This window comes from Zalophus californianus, chromosome 6, assembly GCF_009762305.2.
Source record: "Zalophus californianus isolate mZalCal1 chromosome 6, mZalCal1.pri.v2, whole genome shotgun sequence".
Lineage (NCBI taxonomy): Eukaryota > Metazoa > Chordata > Mammalia > Carnivora > Otariidae > Zalophus > Zalophus californianus.
Genome location: NC_045600.1, coordinates 146,246,548 through 146,270,694, shown reverse-complemented (window position 1 = coordinate 146,270,694; position 24,147 = coordinate 146,246,548). Strand labels below are relative to the sequence as shown.

General features: G+C 54.3%; 1 protein-coding gene across 4 annotated transcripts in view; it reads left to right on the top strand.

Moving 5' to 3' along the window:
• The window catches only part of TBC1D2B (TBC1 domain family member 2B), a 61,476-nt gene that overhangs the window by 8,099 nt on the left and 29,230 nt on the right, over positions 1-24,147 (top strand). For all 4 annotated transcript variants that reach the window (XM_027571606.2, XM_027571604.2, XM_027571603.2 and 1 more), the window contains exons 2-3: positions 6,813-6,966; positions 13,915-14,080. In XM_027571606.2, coding sequence (XP_027427407.1) covers positions 6,813-6,966; positions 13,915-14,080 — 320 coding nt within the window. The remainder of the gene's footprint in view (positions 1-6,812; positions 6,967-13,914; positions 14,081-24,147) is intronic.

The following is a 24,147-nucleotide window of genomic DNA, read 5'->3' as shown; positions in this document are numbered from 1 at the left end:
AGCTGGTCAGGACTTGGAGGGCCCCCAGATTTCACCCAACCAAGGGTGAATTACGGAATGACGCCGAGGAGCCACCCAACCCATTCCTGAGATGCCAGCTTGGCCCGAGAGGCAGTTGGAGACCAGGTGCCTCCCAGACACCCCGCAGACTCGCTTGAAGGGCGGTGGATCTCTGCGGCCACACTCCCCTGCCCCCCAGGTCTCTGGCTCGTGGAGCCTGGGACCCCAGTTCCTAAACCTTCATACGAAGTCCTTCCTGTGTCTTGCGTCTGAGTAAAGCACGTCCCGCGGGAGCAGGGCAGCGTCGTGCAGTGTGTGGGAACCGTCATGGCGGGGGGGCTGGGGTGCGGACCGTCCCGCGGCTGCTGCAGCTTTTAATTCCCCTGATCTCACAGGCCCTGGCTCTCCCCGACTGTGCAACAGCAGGGCTGATAGGGAGCCACGGGAATGCAGCCGGGTCCACTGGGGGCCACATGCCCCCATTGTGTCACCGGGCTTCCTGCAGGGAGAGCAGAGCCAGAGTGGCCCGAGTCTGTCACCTGGCCCAGCCCCCCACAGCCCTTGTCTTTGAGACCCCTTTCCTGCGAGCGTGCTTCACCTTGTTCTGTGTCTGGGTCCCCTTCTCCCCGTCATCACCTTTGCTTGCCGGTCTCTGGGACACCCGTTAACACCGGGAAGGTGTCAGGACAGGTGAGTTGTGTCAGCGTATTTGCTTTTGAAAAGAGGGTGCTTGAGTGATAAATGGGAGTCCCCAGCTGACTTCCGCCTCCCGAGTGGGTGGCAGGCGGGGCACCTCCCCTAGGGTCTGGGTTCTTGCTCAGCCTTTGGAAAGGATTGAGATTACAATTGTGTAGCTATTTTGATAGATAATATGAAAATGCCGATTTTAAGATAGTTTGAAAAGAGAAGAGGTAAGAGCTCGTGGCACTCGCTGGAGGAACGGAGGGCCGTGCAGATGCTCCCCGCTCTGCCGGGCCTGGAGATCCTGCCCGGGTTCCCTTCCCGGCGTCTGCCGCTGGCTCAGACACAGGACTTCCCGTCTGTTTCGTTGGTTCGGGGCCAGATCTCATGAGATTCTTCCCAGGCTCGTGATTTTGAAACATTCAAAAGAAAATTTGGAACCTAAAGTTATTTATCAGATCTGGCTTGTGGTCTGTTTTTCATCAGTGTTGTATCGTCAGGCCGCTTACGATATTCTTGTGCTTTTATTGCTTAGATGTGTCTTGGGAATCCAGATGTCCTCCTTCAGATTTAAGAAACAAAATTCCTTCCCCATGAGCAGCCATTGGGTCCTCTTAAGCAACACGCCGAGTGAGGTGTGTGCACAGAGCCCCCCGCCCCCCCGTGTGTACCCTCCTTTCTGTAGCCCTGCCGTGAATGGTGGTCATGCTGTTCCTCGTAGAGATGGGGGGGGGGGGGGCGGTCCTCTGGGGAGGAGCCCAGAGTCTGGACAACTGGAGTGCTGTCCTCACACTGCAGGATTGGGTTGGGGGGTGTTTGGACTGGGCAACAAGTAGGAGTTTGCAGGTGGTTGCTAGTGCAGCAGGGGCTGTGGAAGCTGAGCCGGCTTCCGTGTGTGTGTGCGCGCGCGCGTGGGAGGGGCAGGCGCAGCGTGGGCCCGGTTAGCATGCGGGTCGCATGGCTTGTGGACGCCGTCAGGGAGTCTGGAAGCATGGGGCGCACGTGACTTCGCTGGGTCTGGAGGGGGACGCCGAGGTCGACAGGCCCGTCAGCTCGCTGCTGTGGGGCCCGAGGTGGATGTGCCAGGAGAAAGCCAGGGAGCGCGAGTGGAGAGACTGACGGGGTCCTTGCCTTGATGGCTGGTGACTCCTTCGGGCTGGAGCGCGGTCTCCCTGCAGTCTGTCTGTGAGAAATGTCTTCAGCGCGGGATCGTGGGGCCCCTGTGGACCCGTGGCAGCATTCTCCCTGACCCAGTGCAGCGGTGCCCACCCTGCTGTGTGTCCTGAGGGCCGCCGGCGCTGGCGGGGAGACCAGCTGTCCTTGCCGAGGACCCCGCACGCCCACAGAGGCTCACGGTCAGCCTCCCAGCATTCAGGGAAAACCGTGCGGAGCTTGAGTCCTGCTGGGATGCTGGGAAGACGGGCGTGCGCTCCTCCCTCCTCCTCTGTGTGACAGCAAGGAACCCAGACCCCGGTCTGAATCTCCACGGAGCCAGCACCGACTGTGAGGTCTCAGGTGATGGTGGAGATGCGGATCGCCATGCCCAGGGAGGAGGCGCCCTGATGAGCTGACTTAACCCTCAGAGCCGCGGCTGCAAGTGCGTTACTGTTGTTGCTCACGCCTTCCTGGGGGGCATTGTAACCCCCGCTCATGGCACGCGGGGCGTGAGCCCAGATGTCCGGCTCCCAGCCCTGGTGCCTAACCCCGGGGGCACGTGGGTACTGCTGTCTGGCAGTTGTGCGCTTCCAGTGACCGCGTGTGCCCCGCGTTCAGTCCACTGTCCGGCATGTGGTGATGGCGCCCCTGACGATGCCTGGCGCTGTTGCAAGCGTGTGGACACATCACAGCCAGTGTGTTGTGTTCGGTTGTGTGAAGGAAAGCGGGATGGGTGTCTGGGGACAGAAGAATGTTTGGAAGGACTCCCAGCGAAGTGTGCATGACGTCATGTCTGGTGACAGGGTTGCGGTCAGTTTCTCTTTTTTTCTGCGTTTTGCAGAGTTTGCACAGTAAACGTGGGTTGTTACTATTATTTGAAGTAAAAGTCTACAGTATGTTGTGGTATTTGTTAGCGAAGGTGAACGGGAGCTCCCAGGCAGGCAGGGATCCTCGCGGCGTGGACGAGTGCTGGCTGCATGCACCTCCGCCCCCTGCAGGTTGTTTGCTCTCTGTCTCCGTTTGTCATTTGTCGTTTAATTCTGGGTGGTGTGGTGGAGTTTTTGGACAGACAGACATTTTCTCTACTGCCTTGCTTTTTGGGATTAGAAAGGTCTTTCCATTCCAAGGGAATAGGATTGTTGCAGCAGCAACCTCCCCTTTGTTTCTGGGGAGAATAATCAGCCCTGTGAAACCCACACCTCCTGCCCGGAGCCGGCTCCCGGGGCCGCGTGCGGGAAGCAGCCCTCGAAGGTCAGTCCCTCTGGCCTTCAGTCTGGGGCTCAGCCTCGGAAGAGCGCTTGGCCTTCCCAGGTGCACGCAGCCCTGGTGGTGGCCGCCAGCGGTGCTGGAGCTCATATCTCTGCTGGAAGCTTCTGTGTGGACTGCGCCTGCCACTCAGTGGGTTTAAAGTCCAGAGTCAGACCCGCTGTGCGCACCTTTGAAAAGCGCGGAATTCTACGTGGCTGTTGTGGGATGCAGAAAGAGACAGAAACGTAATTACGTAGGCATTTTCTTTGGGTGCTTTAAACGACTTTTATGGCCATTCAAATCTGGAATCAAATTTGAATTCATTTTATTTGCAAATTTCTAACCGGTTGTCCTAAGGCCATTGTTTAATAATGACTACTTCTCCTTCTGATCTTGTTTGGGATGCTGCATTCGATACCTGCTCGGCTCCCCGCTGGAGTCCCGGACGCACACCGGGCCAGTTGCGCCTTCCTCATGGCCTCCCTGCTTGGAAGGCCAGAGCCCCACGCCTCCTTTGTTTTGTCCAGAACTCTTGAAGGTTGAAATTTAGGTGAGTTTTACTTTAGAATGTTGACTGGATTTTTGGAAAGTTTCTGTAATGTACGAGGGTTTCTTAGGCCAGGCATTTTGTATTTTGGTTGAAATTAGGAACGTGTTTTTCTAGCTGTCTATTGCTGTTGGAAAGGAAACCCTTTGCTCACTGGGTGTGGCTGAGGCAAGAATCAACCCGGTCGCACCCAGTTCTGTGTCCCCGGCGTGGATGGCGGCACTTGGCCTAAGTTAGGCGCTTGGTAAATATTTGCCGAGCAAATGAACAAACGTTTTTGTGTATGTGGCATTTTTCCCTTTTCCTTCTTTTGGATTACTTCAGATAGATGCTCAGGACTGACGTTGGGTCAAAGGGGATGAGCTTTGTGCGGCTTCTTCCGTGTGCTGAGGTTCGATGGGTGGAGGTTTCTTCCCACAGGGCCGGGGAACCCGGGGTGCAGAGCTTGGCCCAGGGGGTCGCATGGCGGGAATGTGGGGACAGCGCCCGACGCCCATGATGCTGCTGGGCCGCTATACCAGCCCCTCCCCCAGGAACACGCCCACCTGCTGGGAGTGGGCCCTGAATGAACTCACTTGTGGCCAGATGACCTTATTATAGGACTTTTCTGCGCCCCAGGGAGAGAGCCAGGCTTGGGGGAGTGTCCAGGGGAAGGGGCAGGGGCTGGGGCCCTTCTCCCCAAGTGTGGGCTTCTGGGTTTGGGGCCGGTGGAGGCCTGGGGACTGAGTCTGTGGGAGCAGCTGGGGCACCGTGTGGTTCTTCTCAGCCACTGAGGACTCAAGTTCACGTCCGGCTGGATGTGGGTGGCCTGTTTTCATTCTCTGACCTGATCTGACATGGCACCTAAATGCAGCAGATGTCTCAGATCAGGACCATGCCCGCCCAGTGCAAGTCTGTTCCCTGGCCCACAGCTCGTGTGGCTGGGTAGGGACCACCAGAATAGCTTTCCAAGATGTTCTGTGTGGCTCGTGTTGGGACTGGGATTAGCAGCCTTGGGGCAGTGGGAGCAGCTAGACACGAGGGGAGAGTCGGATATCTGAGTGCGTCAGGCATCTTGGACTGCGTTGAGAGCAGCAGGTCTGACCTCTGCCTTCAGGGAACTCAGGCTAATGAGGGGCACATGAGGCGTGTGCCGCCCTCTGTGGGAAGCTGACCTGGGGTATGCAGCGTCATCCCGTTCAGAGGATAGAGAGAACATGCAGGCTCAGGTCGTGGAAATCTCTTCTGGAGGTAACATTTGCATTGGGCTTTGAAGGATGTATAGGAGTTGGGGAGACAGTGTTCTGGGAGACCTAGGGTATGGCCCTCGCAAGTCTTCTGACGGCAGATACTGGTACCTGGCCTCTTGCTGGACCCTTGGCTCCCACAGGCACCTGCTGAGCTGAGCCTTGGCTCTGCGCCTTCCACCATGATTAGAATGCCCATCTGGCTCTCCAGAATTTGGGATTAGAGCATTGTAAATTGGGGGTAGGGGGCAGATCCTGTCTCCCAGTCCTGCTGCCCATCCCTCTGGCTGGCAGGTGCCAGGCAGATACGGTGCGGTGGTGATAGGCTTCAGCTGGGCTGGGGCTCAGTGAAGGGCACTCCTGGTGATGGGCTCATGGAGATGATGTTCTGTGATGTCACATCGCTTGAGGGTCCTACTTGCCCCATTGGAGAAGGGCAGAGGAGGTATTGAAACTGTGAGCCATCAGCCAGACTAGCCGGACTCGTCGTTGGTCCCTAAAGAGCGTTGGCATCTCCATGGTTAAAGGACAAAGAAGTCACCTTGAGTCCTGTAGTCCTGTGGGAGGGGAGAAGTGGAGGCTGCCTGATGCCCTTGGCCTCCACGTCAATCCCCAAGGCTGCTTCCCACCCGGTGGCCTTCCTACCAGCCTTGGCTCCCAAAATGGTCTGCATTTACCATCACAGTCCAGAGTAGCACAGTTGAGACACACATGGTATGAACCATGATATACATGCTTTAAGTTTTCTTTTTTTCTTTTAAGATTTTATTTGTCAGAGAGAGAACGTGAGCACAAGCAGGGGGAGCGGCAGGCCGGAGGGAGAAGCAGGCTCCCTGTTGAGCAGGGAGCCCGATGTGGGGCTCGATCCCAGGACCCTGGGATCATGACCTGAGCCGAAGGCAGATGCTTAACGACTGAGCCACCCAGGCGCCCCCATGCTTTAAGTTTTCAAGTGTAGGTGAGATAATGTGATGTATCCAGAGTATTCCGTCGTGTGGCGCCCGCTGCATTTCCCGTGCTCTGTGGCCTCGTGTGTCCAGTGGAGGCTGTGCTGGGCAGATCTGGAGGGACTTTCTGTGTTGAACCCAGATTGAACCCGGGGCGACCGAGAGCCTCGTTAGTGATTGTGATCTAATCAGGTCGGGGCGAGGTCTGCTCAGGATCGACATCGACATGCTTTCAGCGCTTTCCAGATTTTTAAAAGGGGAAGGAGCCCCAGTTAATCATTGCCTCGAGGCGGTTTTCCCTGCTGTATTGACCAGATTTCTGTAACATGAATAACAGGTCAGACATTGAAAGCATGTGACTTTAATGTTTGTTTTTGCCTGGGGAATTTAGTGAGAGAGGATCACAAGGTTGCTAACTGTTCCCCGGCCAGATTTTCCCCTTTAAACCGAGGATTCCCGTTCAAGCAGATCTGTCGTGTGCCTGCCATGTGGGGGCACTGGGAGAGGTTCTCGACAGGGCCTGCTGCCCAGCACCCTTCCCGGCACTTGGTGTCAATTTTAAAAAGTTTTACCCATCCGACACGCCCTCTGGTTTCCAGCCTGCCGTGTCCTTTGGCGCCCTCCCAGAGGCTAACAGGTGGAAATACGGTTATTCGACATGGCGAGGCCCGGACTCCACCCCTGCCTGAGCGAGGTGTGAGCTCTCTAGACGGACGTTGTGCGTGCCCCGCGTGCAGGGTCAGCGAGAACATCAGCCGTCCTGAAACCATCTGCGGACGGTGTTCTGTGGTCCTGGAATTCCAGGCCCCACAGGCAGGAGGGTTTCTCACCAGGGCTGAATTCCCGCTGTCCTTGCTGTTTGCTCCGCCCGCTTGCATGAGCAGTGGCTGCCTGTCCCGATGGTGAAGTCTTTGACCTGTGCTTCCTACCAGCACCGTCCACGGGGCAGGGCGCGTCCGCCCGTCCCACGGTGTGGCCGTAACGCTCTCTCCGCTTCCGTCTTTGCAGGCTCCTAATCGTCAGCTCATGACCTACTGGCTGCAGGAGCTCCAGCAGAAGCGGTGGGAGTATTGCAGCAGTCTGGACATGGTGAAGTGGGACAGCAGGGCCTCCCCGACCCCGGGGGATTTCTCTAAGGGTCTTGTAGCCAGAGATAACTCAGGTAAGTCACAGGTGGGGGGACCCGCGTCTGTTCCTCGTGCACAGCCGTTTTCCACGGCAGGTCAGCTGGATGGACGTTCTGAACCAAAGTAGCAATGATCTCTTTCCAACGGTGGTGGTCCCTGCTTTCCGGGGGCTTCCATGTATGGAGTCGTATTCAAGCCTGATGATGACCCCTGTGTTGCCTGCATGTGCCCCCCCTCCACTAAGGTGAAGCACCCGCCCCCCGCCCCACCAATGCGTTCACAGACATTTGTACGCGCTTTGTTCTCAAAGCCTGTGCTCCCGACATCTCCCCAAGGAGACTTTAACCAATTCGATTTTATTCTAGGTTTGTGGCATTTCAACAACTCTTGCTAATTCCCAGTCTCATTGTAGAGATAATGGGTCTTTTTGTTTGAATATCGAGGCAGTGAAACACCACGGCATCTTCGTGCTGGGTTGTGTTGAGCAGCATTCTCTTGCTGACCGTCCATGCCGGGGCTGTGTGCTGGGCCGGTGCTGGGGCTCCTGCCTTCCTCATGGGAGAGGGCAGGCCACGGGGTCCTGAAGTCAGGCTGACAGGTGCACACGTCAGGGCCCAGCCAGTGAGGGCTGGTTCTCTCACCTACAAAGAGGTGAGGTCTGCACTTCCTGACACCCACGGGACCTTCTGCTCCCCAGAGCACAGGCTCCGTCAAGATCCCTGCAAGCCACAGCCGCCTTGTTCCAGAAGCAGATGCCCACAGAGCCCCACCCCTGCAGGCCCCTGCTGCCCTGCCCACCGTGTGCTCGACAGCCACAGCAGGGTCTACAGCCAGACCCCGCGGTCAGTGACATGGTCACACCTGTCCACACGCACTCCCGTGAGGTCCTCATGTTCTCAGGGGCATCCACACCCTGAGGACACCGAGAGCCAAGGGGGTACCTCTGTGTTCGTGCACAGTTCTGCCGGGTGTTTGAAAGCCGCTCTCCTAGGGGTTTTGACCAGAAGCAGCTGCATGACTCAGTCTTGTTGAGCACACTCGTGACCCCGCCGGTGCCTCGGGGGTGGGGCACACACCGTCTGTCCGTTCCTTTAGTCTTAAAGTTTAGTGATTTATAATCTCCACGCCCAACGTGGAGCTCAGCCTTGAGATGGAGGGGTACACGTTCTAGTGACCAAGCCAGCACGATGCCCTGGTTCCTTTATTCTGAGGACGGAGTACGTCTGACAGACCCAGGGCGCTAGACCAAAGGGTGTTTGTAACTCAGATTTGTATTAAAAATAAAGTTTTTCTCGTCTTCTGACCTCGTTGCCCCTTGTTTGGGGCATTCTCATTTTCGTCCCATGCTGTCCCGCCAGCACCCGTGGGCCCTGACGTCGCAGGAGTGGACAGCTCTGGTGGGCAGGCGGTTGTGCATCTTGGGAGGAAGCTCCATCCGCTGAGGCGGCCCTGGGGCCCCGAGCTGAAAGTAGGTACTACCACCTGGGCCGCCGGCAAGTCTGCCGAGCCCTGCTCCACTGCCCCTGGCGCGTCTGTCTGTCTGAGCCTTGGTCTGCTCATCAGCGGGATGGAGAGCATGCCCCACTCCGACAGTCTGTGGTCTGGGTGGTGGGGTCTAAGGACTGAGAAGTCACAGTCTGTGCTCTCGAGGAGTGCATGGCCGGGTGAGGGGCCTAGGCCGGTGCGGGCAGCTCTGAGGAGCGTGGCGCAGCCATGAGGCCGGCCAGGGATGCAGAAGGAGGTCCAGCGGGAGCGAGAGGCCAGAGAGGAAGCAGGATGGATGGTCGGAGGTCAGACCCGGGGGGGCACCACCAGACAAGGGAGAGCAGGGTGAGCGACGGCTGGGATGTGCTGAGTGCTGGGGAGGGGACCGGTCAGTGGGATGAGGCTGCAATCGGGCTGGAAGCCATGGTGGCCACAGTTCTGGCGGGGGGGCAGGGCCATGGTGGAAGGGCTGGAGGATTTGGAGGTGGGTCAGGTGGGAGGGAGGGGAGGCCCGGCAGGGGGCTGGAATGCGAACCACCTGTCCAGCCCTCGCAGTCCTGTCATGAGGGGCAGATGGGCGACTGCATTACATGTAAAAGTATGTTGAAATTGAGTTGGTGAGGATTACGTTCAGCTGCAGTCAGTGGGGAACCTGACTCACAGGGATGTGTTTGTCTCTTGAGGCGCTGTTCGCCGTCAGTCCCAAGTGGGTGGACTTTCCCAGTTCCCTCTTGCCGGTGCCCCGGGGCTCGGAAACGAGGCGGCCCCCGCCCTCAGTCTGTGCCTCCTTCGCAGGGGGTGGGCGCGTGGCCGTCCCGAGCCAGGGAGGGAGCGGGGAGGCAGGGCGCACGGCCACCGTCCACAGCAGCATCTGTGAGGAAGGAAGCTGCGAGGAGGGCAGCTGCAGGGAGCCCTGGAGCAGCACTGTCACCCGCTGGCCTACGGCTGGCCTAGGGAACATTCCTTCTCCAGAGTTCGCCTCCTCTGCATAGGGGTCTGTTGTGTCGTGACTGGGATTTGCCGCTTGACATTCGTCAGGCTGCACAGGAGGGATGGCTTGGCTGTGTCTGTCTGCTCCGCCTGCCTGCACTCTGCACGTCTCCGCCTGCCTGCTCCCCGCAGCCTGGCCCCGCACGCACACGGACCCCGCACGTCCCTGGCCGGCTGCACCCCGCGGGAGCGCTGTGTCGCACGCACACGGACCCCGCACGTCCCCGCCTGGCTGCACCCCGCGGGAGCGCTGTGCCGCACGCACACGGACCCCGCACGTCCCCGCCTGGCTGCACCCCGCGGGAGCGCTGTGCCGCACGCACACGGACCCCGCACGTCCCCGCCTGGCTGCACCCCGCGGGAGCGCTGTGCCGCACGCACACGGACCCCGCACGTCCCCGCCTGGCTACACCCCACGGGAGCGCTGTGCCGCATGCACACGGACCCCGCACGTCCCCGCACCTGTATGGTAAAGACCTAGTTTCCACACAAAGGAATACTTGGCGAAGACGAAGTGCAGGGTTCAGAGCCTTTCCCAGCTGCCAGGCATGAGACAGCCAGACCACAGGAAGCAAGCACAGGAGGCTGACGGCCCCGCTCCAGGAGCTGCACGCAGTTCGTTTTGCTGAGCTTACTTCCCATGTAGACTGATAAGCAAACAGCCAGGGATGACAACACCTTGTCTTTTGAGACTTCCTGCAAGTTGGGGACCACGGAAGCATGGTCACAGGCTCTTGAGTGCCCAAGTACCTGTTAGAGCACGGCAGGTGCTTCCTGCAGAAAATGGCAGGATGGTTTGAGGGGAGACCACACACTTCCTTCTTGGGCGGGCGGGTGGCAGCTGCTCCTTTTGGCCCCACGGTCTGTGCAAGGACTGCAGCTGGCAGAGGGAAGGCCCACATGGGGCAGGATGCAGACCCAGCCCGGCAGACTGTGGCGGCTCCACGTACTCGTTTCACATGTCACCTGGTGAGCTGATCAGAGAGGCTGTGCTTCTCTCTGTGACCCCATTTGTAAAGTACTGCAAATGCTACATGTTGTTTGGAAGTGTACGTCTCGGTGACTCTCGCGTGGTGCCCAAGGGGCAGCCGGTCCCAGTGGGGAGAGCTCACAGGACTTGGGCACACACCATTTCCCCATGTGTGAACAGGATGTCCTCTGAGGCTCCTTGTGGCCTCACATCAGGCTGAGAAAGTGTGTGAGGATGGCTTCTAGTTGTACCTGGGAGGGGCCTCCTTGAAGCCCGGCTATGGGCGGAGGAGAATGTGGTGCAGGTGAACTGGGTGGGTGTTCGTGTGGGCAGAGGGGGTGCAGGTGAACTGGATTGATGCTGAGGGCAGAGGGGGTGCAGGTGAGCTGGGTGGGTGATGCTAAGGGCGGAGGGTGTGCAGGTGAGCACCTGGGTCTGCATCCTGCCCCATGTGGGTGGGTGATGCTGAGGGCGGAAGGGGTGCAGGTGAGCTGGGTGGGTGATGCTGAGGGTGGAGGGGGTGCAGGTGAGCTGGGTGGGTGATGCTGAGGGCGGAGGGGTGCAGGTGAGCTGGGTGGGTGATGCTGAGGGCGGAGGGGGTGCAGGTGAGCTGGGTGGGTGATGCTGAGGGTCGAGGGGGTGTAGGTGAGCTGGGTTGGTGATGCTGGGGGCGGAGGGGGTGCAGGTGAGCTGGGCGCATGTTGGTGCGGAGGCTGGGGTCTGAAAAGTTTGCAGAAGGTGGGGAGGTGGTACAGGCAGGAGAGGGAAGTCATCTGCCAGGTGTGGGCCCCACCCGACTCTGGGGTCTCTTAAAGGTAGGTGGCAGGGGAGGTAGTTCACAAGGGAGACCCATGAGCCCTGCGGGGAAGTATAGGGCCTCCTGCCCCAGCTCCTCATCACTCCGTCTTTTGTTCGTCCATGGTCGGGTTCCCCAGTGCGTATGAGCCCCTCTTCTCTGCTAGCTGCTGGTCACAAGGCTTATGCCCATGGCGGGAGCAGCCGGGCAGGATGCGTGGGCCAGCCTGCTGGGGGCCCAGAGAGCCCCTCCTTTTTGGTGCTTGGGCATGCACTCTGCCCCCGCTTAGGAGATTTTCTTCCAGCTCTGATCGCTCCTCCATCATCTGGGTTAAAACTCACTCTGATAAAGGGGACAGAAACGTTTTCCCATTGAGCCTGCTCTGTCCTCCGGCTCCCACAGAGACATGTTCCGTGCCGCCTGTGGAAAGGGCCTTCTCCCGTGGCTGTCCCCCTTTCGTGGACGGCCCAGCGTCCTGGCCGGGTCAAGGCAGCGGGAGAGGAGAGGGAGCCCTGCTGTCAGGACGCGTCGGAGTTGCGTTTGGAAAATGTTGGAAAGGAGCGGAGAGCGTCTGAACGCCATCAGGCTTGAGCACAGATGGTTTCCCAACTGAGGCTGGCAGGTCCCGTGGCTCCCGGCAGGACCGCAGGGAAACCCTGCTGTGACCTAGTTTGTGTCCCCGTCCGGGCGGCTCCCGAATCCGGATGTGCGGATGCGGGAGACGCCAGCGGCTCTGCTTCTAATTAAGTAACGGTCACGCAGTCATTTAAAAACCAAAGACAAGGCAAAATGACAGTAATAGCAAAAATGGGGAATTGCTGCTTTTTCACATGGAGTAATAACTTTTGGAGATGGTGTGTTCTGACAGCACCTTCCCCGGCCCCTGGATCCCTGTCTCCAGCAGGCCCCTGCGCCTCGCTGTCCTCAGGAAGCATTTGCAGTCCAGCCCAGGGGGGCCGCAGGGCCTGGGGTTTTCTGGGCAGGAGGTGCTTCACAAGAGCGGTTGACAGTTGGCGCCCACAGCGGGGCCGCCGCTCACCTTGTCCCCAGCCCCACAGAAGCTCTCAAGAGGCTGGCCCAAGCGCAGCAGGCAGGAGCCCCAGGCCCCACGTCCACGTCCTGGCCCAGCCTGTGGAGCTTCGCTGTGAGCTCTGCGAGGACCAGCCCTTGGGAAGCCCGAGCTTGGCCGCCCGTCCTCACAGGGATGGTCACGGCACCTGCTGTGTGGGGTCTGTCTTGTGAGGGCCGCGGAGCTGGACCTGGTTCCCAGTGCTTGACCTTGTTGTTTGTTTATTGGAACTCTTTCCAAGTGAAATCTCGGGAGCTGCAGTCTGAAGGAGGGGAGAGGAGCTGCCGTGGTTGCAGCCGTGGGCGGGGTCCTTCCTCCGCTCCCTCTGAGGTCCCAGGCTCCGGGTTCCAGGGGCTCCCTGCTTCTGCGTGACCTTCTGTTACTTTATGTGTCCTTCCTAGATGTGTGTTCTCGTGGTTGGCTGTACACCGTGCTCACCGTGGGGTGGTAATTCAAACCAAGAATCAGGAATCTGATCTCTCTCCCAGTGCCCCTTCTGCTTCTCCCACTCAGGACCCCGCTCTGGGCCACAGCCAAGCTCCCCCGACAGACACGGCCCTCACTTCTTTCCGTCACACGCGGTGTGCTTTCCCCGCGAGTTCTCAGAGCCCCTCCCACGCTACCTGGTCACTTGGTGCCCCACCTCTGCTGCAAGGGCCCGTGGGTGAGGTTGGTTCCCCTGCCGGCGCTTGCGGCCCTCCGCGGACACCGTCCTGAGCAGCTCGGATCCGACGCTCCTCTCACGAGAAGTCGCATTTTCCTCGGTGTCCGTGCTCAGCACGCTGTTCTGATTTTGCTTCACAGGGAGAGTGAGGGTCGATGCGGCCAGAGTAGGGGCACTTTGTGAAAGGGACGTGTAGGGCAGGCTGGCCTCTGTTTACAGACATGCTCTGCTCTCAGGGAGAGGATCCACTGTGGAGAATACAAAGTATTTGTAGCTGGGGACATTTTTTCAGAATGTTAAAAGAAGTTCTTATTACGGGGAGTTTTATGCAAAGAAAGAACCTGTAATATTACCCCACGTTTCCTGGGTGATTTCCAAAATTACTATCTCATGGACCCACCTGGTTTCCCAGACACCCCTACCCACTTTGTTATTTTGAAGCAAATATTACTGTTAAATAACCAGATATTCTTATCTTAAAGCAAATCCTACACATCAACCGTTTCAACATTCGGTATTTCAAAAGCTTACGTTTTGAAACCATTCTGAGATGTGATCGCGCTTTAGCGCCAGTGTTTGCCTTTTCTGAGCCGCTCCTCTGGGACGTGCGAAGTTGCTTCCACGGGTCACCACTGCCGATGTTAGCAAATGTGTGTGGAATACTCCCATTCGCCCGTTTTCGTGGAGGCAGAGTGTTCGTATGATCTGATCTGCACTTTGCTTTTCTACATAATGACCCCAGTTGTCCCTTATCAGCACAGGCGAGTGGACCCTGGCCACAGCTTCCTGCCGCTTTGCTCATCTGCGAGACCGCGCAGGGGACCGCGGCCCTGGGGCCTTTGAAGCACCTCACAAACATGGAGGTGCTTGAGGTGAAAACAGTTGCAGAACGCTGATGCCACCACGGGTCCCGTCCCGTGGCTGATTGTGCGCGGGTCCGTGTCTCACATAGGATACGGAGTTCCACATGGAAGCGTTGAGGACTGACCTTTGTTTGCCTGTCTTTCAGATGTAATTTGCTCACATCCGGATGCTTCTGCAGAGAAAGCCAGGAATGTCCTCGCTGTGGAAGCCACCCCCGGAGGGCTGGTAGGAGAGGCAGCAGCTCACCAGCCGGCCCCCGGGCACCCAAATTCCATTAATTTCTCTTTCAAACAGTGGGGCACTGAGCTCAAGTGAGTCTTTGGAAAGCAAAGTATGAAACTGAACGTGGGTTATTTCTGATTACGTGTTACAATTTTGTGCATGAAATCCTGCAAGCACCTTGCATCTGTCGCTGACAAGTTCCTTTCAGGTGCTGGGTTATTTCTTTAGCCCATGTAGAGGGTCTGCTGCACACCTTGTCCTGAGCCAGACGTGCTCACACCCGGGGTTTGTTTTCACTAGCTTGACTCTGTGAGCTAGGTCATAGGGCCGACATGCTGCAGAAACAGAAACTGGCCCGGGAAGAGTCCTCGTCCGAGGTCACGAGGCTCCCAGGCTGCGGAGCCGGAGCGTCTTCCCAGGGGCCAGTCCCCTTCCCAGGCCCCCGGGGCTGTGTGTGTGTGTGTGTGTGTGTGTGTGTGTGTGTAAGAAATACTTGGTTGAGATATAATTCACGTGCCATACCGTTCACCCATTTACAATGTGCAGTTTGGTGGTTTTTAGTGCACACAGCTGAACAGCCGTCACCGCAGCCAATTTTAGGACACTCTCATCCCCCGAACAGGAACCCTAGCACCCACTAGCAGCCCCTTCCCACTTCCTGGCCACCCTTGGCAACCGCTGATGCGCTTTCTGTCTCCGCGGCTTTGCCTGTCCGGCACGGTTCCAGTGAATGCCCCCCGGGAGACGAGCCCAGCTCATGCTTGCGGGCCCCCCCAGAACCATAGCCTCGGTCGGGACCTCGTGTCTCCGTTCTGTGGGCAGACCACACTGTGCGTGTCCTTTCTGCCCTTGACGGCCATGCTCTTAGGAATGGCGCTGCTGCGAACACTGGGTACGAGTTCTGTGGGGCGTGTTTTCGTCTCTCTTGGGTCGCACTAGGGGTGGCCCTGCCGGACCGGATGGTAACTCTGGGCGTGACCTTCTGGGGACGCAGTGCGTACCCGCCAGCGTGGGTCAAGTTGCGGTCCCCTGTCTTTCTGGTCCTCACCATCCCCCTGGTAAAGTGGAGTCTCGTAGTTGGGGTTTGCATTTCCCTAGTGACTCATGATACGGAGCGACTTCATGTGCGGATTGCCATTTATAGATCTCTGCAGAGACCTCCCCTTAGATCCTTTGTCCACTTTTTAATTGCATTGTCCTTTTTTTTTCTTTTAATGTCTTCAAGGTATTCACAGGCTGACACGCATGGAAGTATCTTGTTCTTTTATTTTTTATTTTTATTTTCTTTAGAGAGGGAGGTTGGGGGCCAGCAGGGAGGGGCAGAGGGAGAGGGAGAAGCTCAAGCAGATGCCACACCCAGCACTGAGTCTCACACAGGGCTCGCTCCCATGACCCTGAGATCATGACCTGAGCCAAAACCAACAGTCAGATGCTTAACCAACTGAGCCACCAGGTTCCCCCAAATTGTCTTTTTTTAATACTTAGTTTTTTAGAGCAGTTTTAGGTATACGATAAATTGAGTGGAAAATAGAGATTTTTTGTACATCCCTTGCCGCACACATGTGTATCCCACCCCCATGATCACCGGAGTGGTATATTTTTTACCAAGGATGAGCCTGCACTGATGCATTGTACTGACACAAAGTCCGTCGTGTATGTTAGGGTCACACTTGCTGTCGTGCGTCCTGTGGATCTGGACACAGGTATGATGACGTGTGTCCATCTATTACAGTATCACGCGGAGGATTTTTCATGGCCCTTAAAATCTTCCATGCTCTGCTTATTTGTCTCGCTCCCACCCCCCAGCCCCACCATTGGCCGTCACTGATCTGTTCGTTGTCTGCATAGTTCTGCTTTTTCCAGAATGTCCATTTTGTTGGAATCATAGAATATTGGCCTTTTCACATTGATTTCTTTCACTTGGTGATATGCATATAAGGTTCCTCCATGTCTTTTCAGCCTGACAGCACATCTGCTTTTAGTGCTGAATGATATTACATTGTCTAGATATAGACAGTTTATTAATCCATTCACTCACCTAAGGACATCTTTGTTGCTGCCAAGTTTGGCAATTATGCACAAAGCTGCTATAGACATCCACGTGCAGGTTTTTGTGTGGACATAAGTTCTCAGCTCCTTTGGGTAAATGCCAAGGAGCATGACTGCTGGATTGTATGTAAGAGTATGCACACTTTTGTAAGAAACCGCCAAACTGTCTTCCAAAGTGGCCACACCATGTTGCATTCCAGCCATCAGTGAGTGAGCTCTGCATCCTCACCAGCATGTGGTGTTCTTGGTGTTCCAGGTTTTGGCCATTCTTCTCGATGTGTGGTGGTGGCTCACTGATGTTTTAATTTGCATTTCCCTGATGACATATGACACAGAGCATCTTTTTGTATGCTTATTTGGCATCCTATATCTTCTCTGGTGGGGTGCCTGTTAAGGTCTTTGGCCCACTTTTTTAAAAAATTTTTTTCTTTAAATTCAATCTACATATAGTATATTAGTTTGAGAGGTAGAGTTCAGTGATTCATCAGTCTTATATGACACCCAGTCTTTGGACCACTTTTTAACTGAGTTATTTATTTTCTCATTGGTGAGTTTTAAGAGTTCTTTATATATTTTGGATAAGAGTCCTTTGTCAGATGTGTCTTTTGCAAATATTTTATCCCAGTCTGTGGCTTGTCTTCAAATTCTTTTGATCTTGTCTTTCCAGAGCAGAAGCTTTTACTTGCAACGAAGTCCAGTTGATCATTATTTCTTCCATGAATTGTGTCTTTGGTGTTGTATCTAAATAGGCATCATGACACCCAAGGTCATCTAGGTCTTCTGTGTTATCTTCTGGGAGTTTTAGATGTTTTGCATTTTACATTTTGGTCTATGACCCATTTTGAGTTGATTGTTGTAAAGAGTGCAAGGTCTGTGTCTAGATTCATGATTTTGCATGTGGATGTCCAGTTCTGGCACCATATGTTGAAGAGACTGTCTTTGCTCCTTTGTCAAAGATCAGTGGACTGTATTTATGGGGTTTATCTCTGAGTTCTCTTTTCTGTTCCATTGATGTATTTGTTCTTTCTCCAACACCACACTGTCTTAATTACTGTAGCTTTATACTAAGTCTTAAAGTCAAGTATGTCATCCTCCAGCTTTGTTCTTCTCTTTCAGTACCATGTTGGCTATTTTGGGTCTTTTGCCTCTCCATATAAACTTTAGAAATAGTTTGTCGATATCCACAAAATAACTTGCTGGGATTTCGATTGGGATTGCATTGAATCTATAGATCAATTTTGGAGAACTGATATCTTGACAATATTAAGTCTTCCTACCCATGAACATTATTTTGTTCCTCTTTGATTTCAATCATCAGTTTTGTAGTATTCCTCACATAGATCTTATATATATTTTTTTAGATTCACATCTAAGTGTTTCATTTTCAAGGGTGCTAATGTAAATAATACTGTGTTTTTAATTTCAAATTCCACTTGTTCATTGTCTGTATATAGGAAAACAATCGGCTTTTGTATATTAATCTTGTATCCTGCAACGTCACTAATAACTGCTTATTAATTTCAGGAGATTTTGCTTATTCTTTCAGAGTTTTTACATAGATGATCATGTCATCTTGAACAAAGACAGTTTTGTCTTTCTTCCCAATTTGTATACTTTTAATTTCTTTTTCTTGCCTTATTACATTAGCAAGGATTTCTGGTACAGTGTTGAAAAGGAGTGGTAAGAGGGAACATCCTTGCCCTGTACCTCATCTTAGTGGGACAGCTTTGAGTTTCTTACTATTAAATATGATGTTGGCTGTAGGATTTTTGTAGACAGTCTTTATCAAGTTGAGAAAGTTCCCTCTATTTCTAGTTTACTGAGAGTTTTTATCATGAATGGGAGTTGCATTTTGTCAAATGCTTTTTCTGCATCTATTGATATGAACCTATTTGATTTATTTTTAGTGTTTTGATGCGATGGATTACATTAATAGATTTTCAAATGTTGAGTGAATCTTGCATTGCTGGGATAAATCCCACTTGGTTGTAAGGTATAATTCTTTTTATATATTGTTGGATTTGATTTGCTAATATTTTGTTGAGGATTTTTGCATCTGTGTTCATGAGAGACATTGGTCTGTAGCTTTCTTTTAATGTCTTTTTGTGATTTTGGTATTAGGGGAATCCTGGCCTCATAGGTGAGTTAGGAAGTATTCTCTCTGCTTCTATCCTCTGAAAGGGATTGGACGGGTTTGGTATAATTTCTTCCTTAAATGCTAGGTAGAATTCACCAGTGGACTCATCTGGGCCTGGTGCTTTCTGTTTTGGAAGGTTATTATTGATTCAGTATTTGTAATAGATATGGGACTACTCAGATCTTTTTTTTTCCTTGTGTGAATTTTGGCAGATTGTGTCTTTCGAGGAATTGGTCCATTTCATCTAAGTTATCCACATTTATGTTACAGTATTTATTATCCTTTTAATTTCTGTGGGATCTGTAATGATGTCCCATTTCATTTCTGATATTGGTACTTTGTGTTTTCTCTTTTTTTCTTATCCTGCTAGAGGCTTATTAAATTGATTGATGTTTTCAAAGGACCAGCTTTGGTTTCATTGATTTTTTTTTCCTATTTCCTGTTGACAGTTTCATTGGTTTCCACTCTAATTATTATTTCTTTTTTTTCTACTTATTTTTGGATTTAATTTGTCCTTTTTTTAGTTTCTTAAGGTGGAAATATAAATTATTGATTTTTAGATCTTTCTTCCATTCTACGGTGTGCATTCAGTGCTATACACTTCCCTCTGAGCACTGCTTTGGCTGCATCCCACAACCTTTGATAAGTTGCATTATCATTTTCATTTAGTTTAAAACATTCTAAAATTTCTCTTGAGATTTCTTTTTTGACCTGTGTTTTTTTTTTTTTTTAGAAGTGTGTTATTTATTGATGTATTTTGGGATTTTCGTTATGTTTCTGTTACTGATTTCTAGTTCAATCCCACTGTGGTCTGAAGGCAGACATAGGATTTCTGTTTTATGAAATTTGTTGGGCTTTGTTTTGTGGCCTGGAACGTGGTCTGTCTTGGTGAATGTTCCACACGAGCTCGAGAGGAATGTGCATTCTGCTGTCGTTGGACAAAGTTGTCTACACATCAGTGATATCCAGTTGATTGATGGTTGTTGAGGTCAGCTAAGTCCTTACTGATTTTCTGCCTGCTGCGTCCTTTCATTCTGACTGAGGGTGTTAAAGTTTCAAACTATGGTGGTTGGTTCTCTTTGTCCTGAGGTTTTATCAACACTCTGTTGTTAGGGTGTATGCGTTGAGGATTGCTGTGTTCTTGGAGGATTGACCTCTCATTATGAAATGCTTTCTTTATCCCTCATGACTTCCCTTCCTTTGAGGTCTGCTCTGAGATTCGTACAGCTGCTCCTGCTTTCTTTTGGTTAGTGTTGTTCACACAGCGTATTTCTCTCCTTTTACATTTCATCTATGTGTGCGTGTATTTAAAGTGGGTTCCTGGAGGCAACATGCCCTTAGGTCCCGACAACCTCTGTCTTAACTGGTGCATGTGGGCCTTTGACATTCGCAATGATTCTTGGTGCAGTTGGATTAACATGTTTGGTACTGTTTTTCGTTTGTGGCCCTTTTTGTTCCTGGTTTTTGTCTCCCACTCTTTTTCTGCCTCGTGTGCTTTTATTTTATTTTTTAAGTAATCTCTATGCCCAGCATGGGGCTCAGAGTCACGACCCTGTGATCAAGAGTCACGTGCTCCAGTGGTGGAGCCAGCTGGGCGTCCCTGTCTCTGTGGTTTTCATCGAGCATTTTATATGGTTTCATTTTCTCTCCTTCCTTAGTATATGTTATACTTCCTTTTTAGCTTTTTTTTTTTTTTTTGCGCTTGCTCTGGAGTTTGCAACACACATTTACTGCTAATCCAAGTTCACTTTAAAATCACACTGTGCTGCCCCACAGGTGGGAGGGTGCCTCGTAACAGCAAAGCCGTCCCAGCTCCTGCCCCCATCGCTGCTGTGGTGTTTGTTGGGAGACAGGGGCGTGTGTCGTGGGCATGTGGGGCACACGGGGGCATATACCCACGGTGCACATGCAGAAGCAAACACAGCATTGGCACTATTTGGAACAAGCTGTTGTAAGTTAGATCAGTTGGAATGAGAAGAGTAAAGGTCTGTATTTTACTCTCCCTGTCCCATCTCTTCCTTCCTTCTTTCTTGCTGGGTCTGAGTTTCTGATCTGTATCGTTTTCTTTCGCGCTGAAGAACGCAGCATTTTTTTGCAGGTCTACGAGCAGCAAGTGCCCTCACTGTTTATCTGAGAAAGCCTGTTTCTCCTTCACTCTTGAAGGCTGATTTCGCAGCGTACGGAGTTCCAGCGTGGTGGTTTCCTCTCCAGAGGTTGGGCTTCGCCCTCCACTCGTGTCTTGCTTGCATGGTTGCTGAGAAGACATCGATGCAGGTCTTATCTTTGTTCCTCTGCGGGTCACGCATTTGTTTTCTTGGTCTTCTGTCCAGATTTCTTCTTTATCTGTGATTTTTCTGTAGTTTGGGAAGGGTGTGCCAAGTTAAGGGATTTTTGGCCTCTGTTTTGCTTGGTGCTCCCTGAGCTTCATGGAACTGTGGTTGGATGCCTGACCTGAATTTGGGGAAATAACCTTCCTTGATGAAAATATTTATCCTCCTCTTGTCTCCGAGGATTCTACGGTCATGTCCTGTAGTTCACAGAGTCTTTCCTCAGCCGTGTCCGTTCTACTGACAAGCCCAGCAGGGGCACTTTTCATTTCCCTTGGGGTGTTTTTTTTCTGTCATTTCTTTTTGGTTCTTTCTTGGGGGTCTCCGTCTGTTTATGTCGCACATCTGACCTTGCATCCTGGATGCTTTATCCCTTAGAGCCCTTAGCATGTTAATCAGAGTTGTTTTGATTTCCTGGTCTGAGGATTCCAGCGTCCCTGCCTTGTCTGGCTCTGCTGCCGCCCGCACACTCCACATCACGTTGGTTTGCTTTGTCCCTTTTTCTTGATAGCTGGACAGGACGTACTGGGGAAAAGGAAGGCTGCAGGCCGGCCTCTAGGGGGCTGGTGGTGAGGTGTGGAGGGAGGAGGTGTTCTGTGGTCTTGTGACAGGAGAGCCCTGCCACTGTATGTGGACCCACAAGGGTTTCTCTGTCTTTTCCCCTGTAGGTGGCCAGGATGGCAAGGGAGGCCAGAGCTGGGGGTCCCTGGGCCCAGGTCAGTGAGGCTCTGGCTAACCAGGTTCCCCTGAGGGCAAGCCTTGTTAAGAACAGAGTGCTCTGGAGAATTTAAAACTGGTTCCTTTCTGTCTCTCTGCCAGAAGCCCAAGGGGACTTTCCCCCACGTTCTCTGGTGGAACCTGGCTGAGCTCCTGGAGGTAAACCTCACAGCACCTTGGGGGCCCCTGGGACCCAGTGCCCTGGGTCTGCTGCCCTCAGAGGGGTCTGCACGAGCCTCCAGTGACTGCCAGTCACAGTTCGGGGTCCCGCCCTGCACAGGTGTGCTGCTGAGTCTCCCCTGCAGGAAGCTGGGCCTCCCGCGCTCGCCTGCCTGTCTCTCCCGTCTTGGGGGCAGCACTTTGCCCCACGTCCCTGTCCCTCGTGGATCTGGGAAGGTGTTGGCTTTTCCGTAGTTCCGCGCTCTCCTTGCCGTTGGGATGCAGTGGCCCCTTCCAAGCTCCTCAGGCAGGACAGGAACCGGGCCGCCCCGCTGCCTTCTTGCAGCCGAGCTGGGGGAGTTCTCTGGGTTGTGGTGTTTCTGCTCCTCTTCAAGGCAGCCACAGAGCCCTGGGGACTCGGCTCAGCGTGGCTGTGCTGCGGGGACGCGGCTGGGGCTCCCTGCTTTCCCGCTGGGCCACCGGCTGCGTGCGGTTGGCCAGCCGCTCCCACGGGGTTTTGGGGTGGGGGGTGGCCACAGGAACTACGCACATGCGGGGACACATTCTTTCCCCCAGTGGCCCCATTCTCCCTTTACCTTTCTGGCTGGATTCAGTATAACAAAGAAACTCATTCTCCCCGTGTTGTCAGTGGTGAAAATACGGCTGCAGTGTGCAGGGAAGCTGAATGGGGTGTGGTGGGGCACCCCACCAGCGGGAGACTCACCCCTGCTCGTCCAGCCATCTGCTCTCCACATGCTGCTCTCTGCCCGGGCCGTCCCCCGGGGGTGACCAGTCGAAGCATCACTGGTCCTCCTACACCTGTGGGTGTCTCCTTGGTCTGACTGTGGTCCCGTCGGCCCCTGCGTCCCCATATTCTGACCCTGGAGCCACGGTGTGTGGCCACAGGACCCTTGCTCCCCCAGGACCTTCACGCACTGGGTGTCCTCCCATGGGGCCCCCGGCCGCCAGCACATCCGGCTCATCCAGCTCCCGGGCAGGCGCGGAGGAGGAGTTCTGTGCTCCTGCAGATGCTGGGGAGCTGCTGAGACTCTGTCTATGCGACCGGCTACGTAGCGGAGGCTTAGAGTGGGAAGGTGACTTGCTCAAGGTCTTAGCAGGCGTGCGGCAGAGCGGCGAGGCACCCGGGGTCCCTTGGTTGGAGCCCGAGGCCCCCCCACCCCCATCCATCGTAAGAATGTAATTGGGGAACTGTTGATGTGCCAGATTTTCATGTCGTTCTGTCAGCAAAACGGTAAGCCCGTGTGGATGAAAAGGAATTGTTTTTTCTGTGAAAAATAAGTTGAACACTTGGGGGAAATTTGATAAAAGTGAGTCCCTAAAGAATTGCCCCTGGGATGTGGGCGACACGCTCAGGGAAGAGTTGTGAACAACCTAGAGACTCTGTACGTAGATTATTTCATAACCCTAAGTCCAGGGTCCACTTTTAAAAGAAGCAAAACAGCTTTGGACAAGTGAGATGATGTCCTGTGTGGGTGTGGTTGACCCATGAGAGATGCCAGGGAACGGGGTCAGCAGCCCAGACTCGAGGACCAGGCCTTGGCCCGCACGGGTACCTGTAGAGGTGCTCACGTTTGTGTTCAGTTCCTTTGGGATAAGGTTTCCTGCTTTTACCAACCTTTCCGTTAAGGTCGCTTCAGGTGAGAGAATCGTTCTCTCCGAGAAGCTCAGGCTGGCCCGCGTGTGCGGGTAGGCTCAGGGCTGGGGGCAGGCGTGCATGGGCAAGGCGGGGGAAGCGTACACCCAGGCACTCGGTAAGCACGTGCCAGACGGGTGTGTGTGGGAGGAGCGTGCGGGCCGTCGTGAACAGCGCCCTGTGGCTCCGTGGGCCTGGAGGCTGGGCCCGCCGATGGGCGCTGAGCTCTGCGTGCTGCGTGACCGGCAGCTCTGGGTCCTCCATGCAGGGCTGGTCCCACCCCGGCCACTGCTCTGTGCACCCAGCCCTGCTGCTCGGGAGCTGTGTGTGCTGGGCCAGTGGCCGAACCTCTCTGAGCTCTGTGCTCTCCGTTAGTAAACCGGCGTGTGTGTGCATGTGTGTGTAAACGCCCTCTTGCTGGTGGGTGTGAGGGCTGAGGTCATGAACAGGAGCTGCCCAGCTCGGTGTCGGCTGCTCGTGAGCCAGACCTGCTGACGCAGCTGCTGAGACCATGGGCGCAGTGGATCTTCCCATCAGGGAGCCGGCGGCAGTGGACCCTAAGCCGGCTGGGAGCACCTGCCCATCCTGCCAGGCCTACCCTTGAGCCTTTGGTCTTGCTTCTCTCTTGCCCCTCAAGCCCAGTGGGAATGGTTACTTGTGCACGTGGCCAACCATCCTGGGGGGCTGTTTCGGTCTCGCTGGCTGGGACCATGCACCCACATGTTTGGTGAACCCAGGGAGGCCACACCCGGAGCTGTGACGTGTTCATTTGGGGTCGTGTTTGCAGGCACAGCTCTGTCCACACAGGGAAAACGAGGTTCAGGACTTGGAAAAATTCTCAAAAACTCTTTGTGATGAATGTTAAGGTGTAGGGTGCACTGTTTGCAGGGTGGGGGGCTGACAGCCCCTGGGGAGCACGAGGGCCTGCTCAGCACACCCGTCCGGCAGCTCTCTTGACCTCGGCTGGCCCCACGCTCCACGTCTGGGGCCACGCATCCCAAGGGCCGCCGCCACGGGATGCCCCGCCCACCCGCGGAGACCACTGCGGCCCTGAGAGGAGCTGCAGACCGTTAGGCCTGGCTGGAAAGTGCGGTTGGTCACCTGGCACATGTG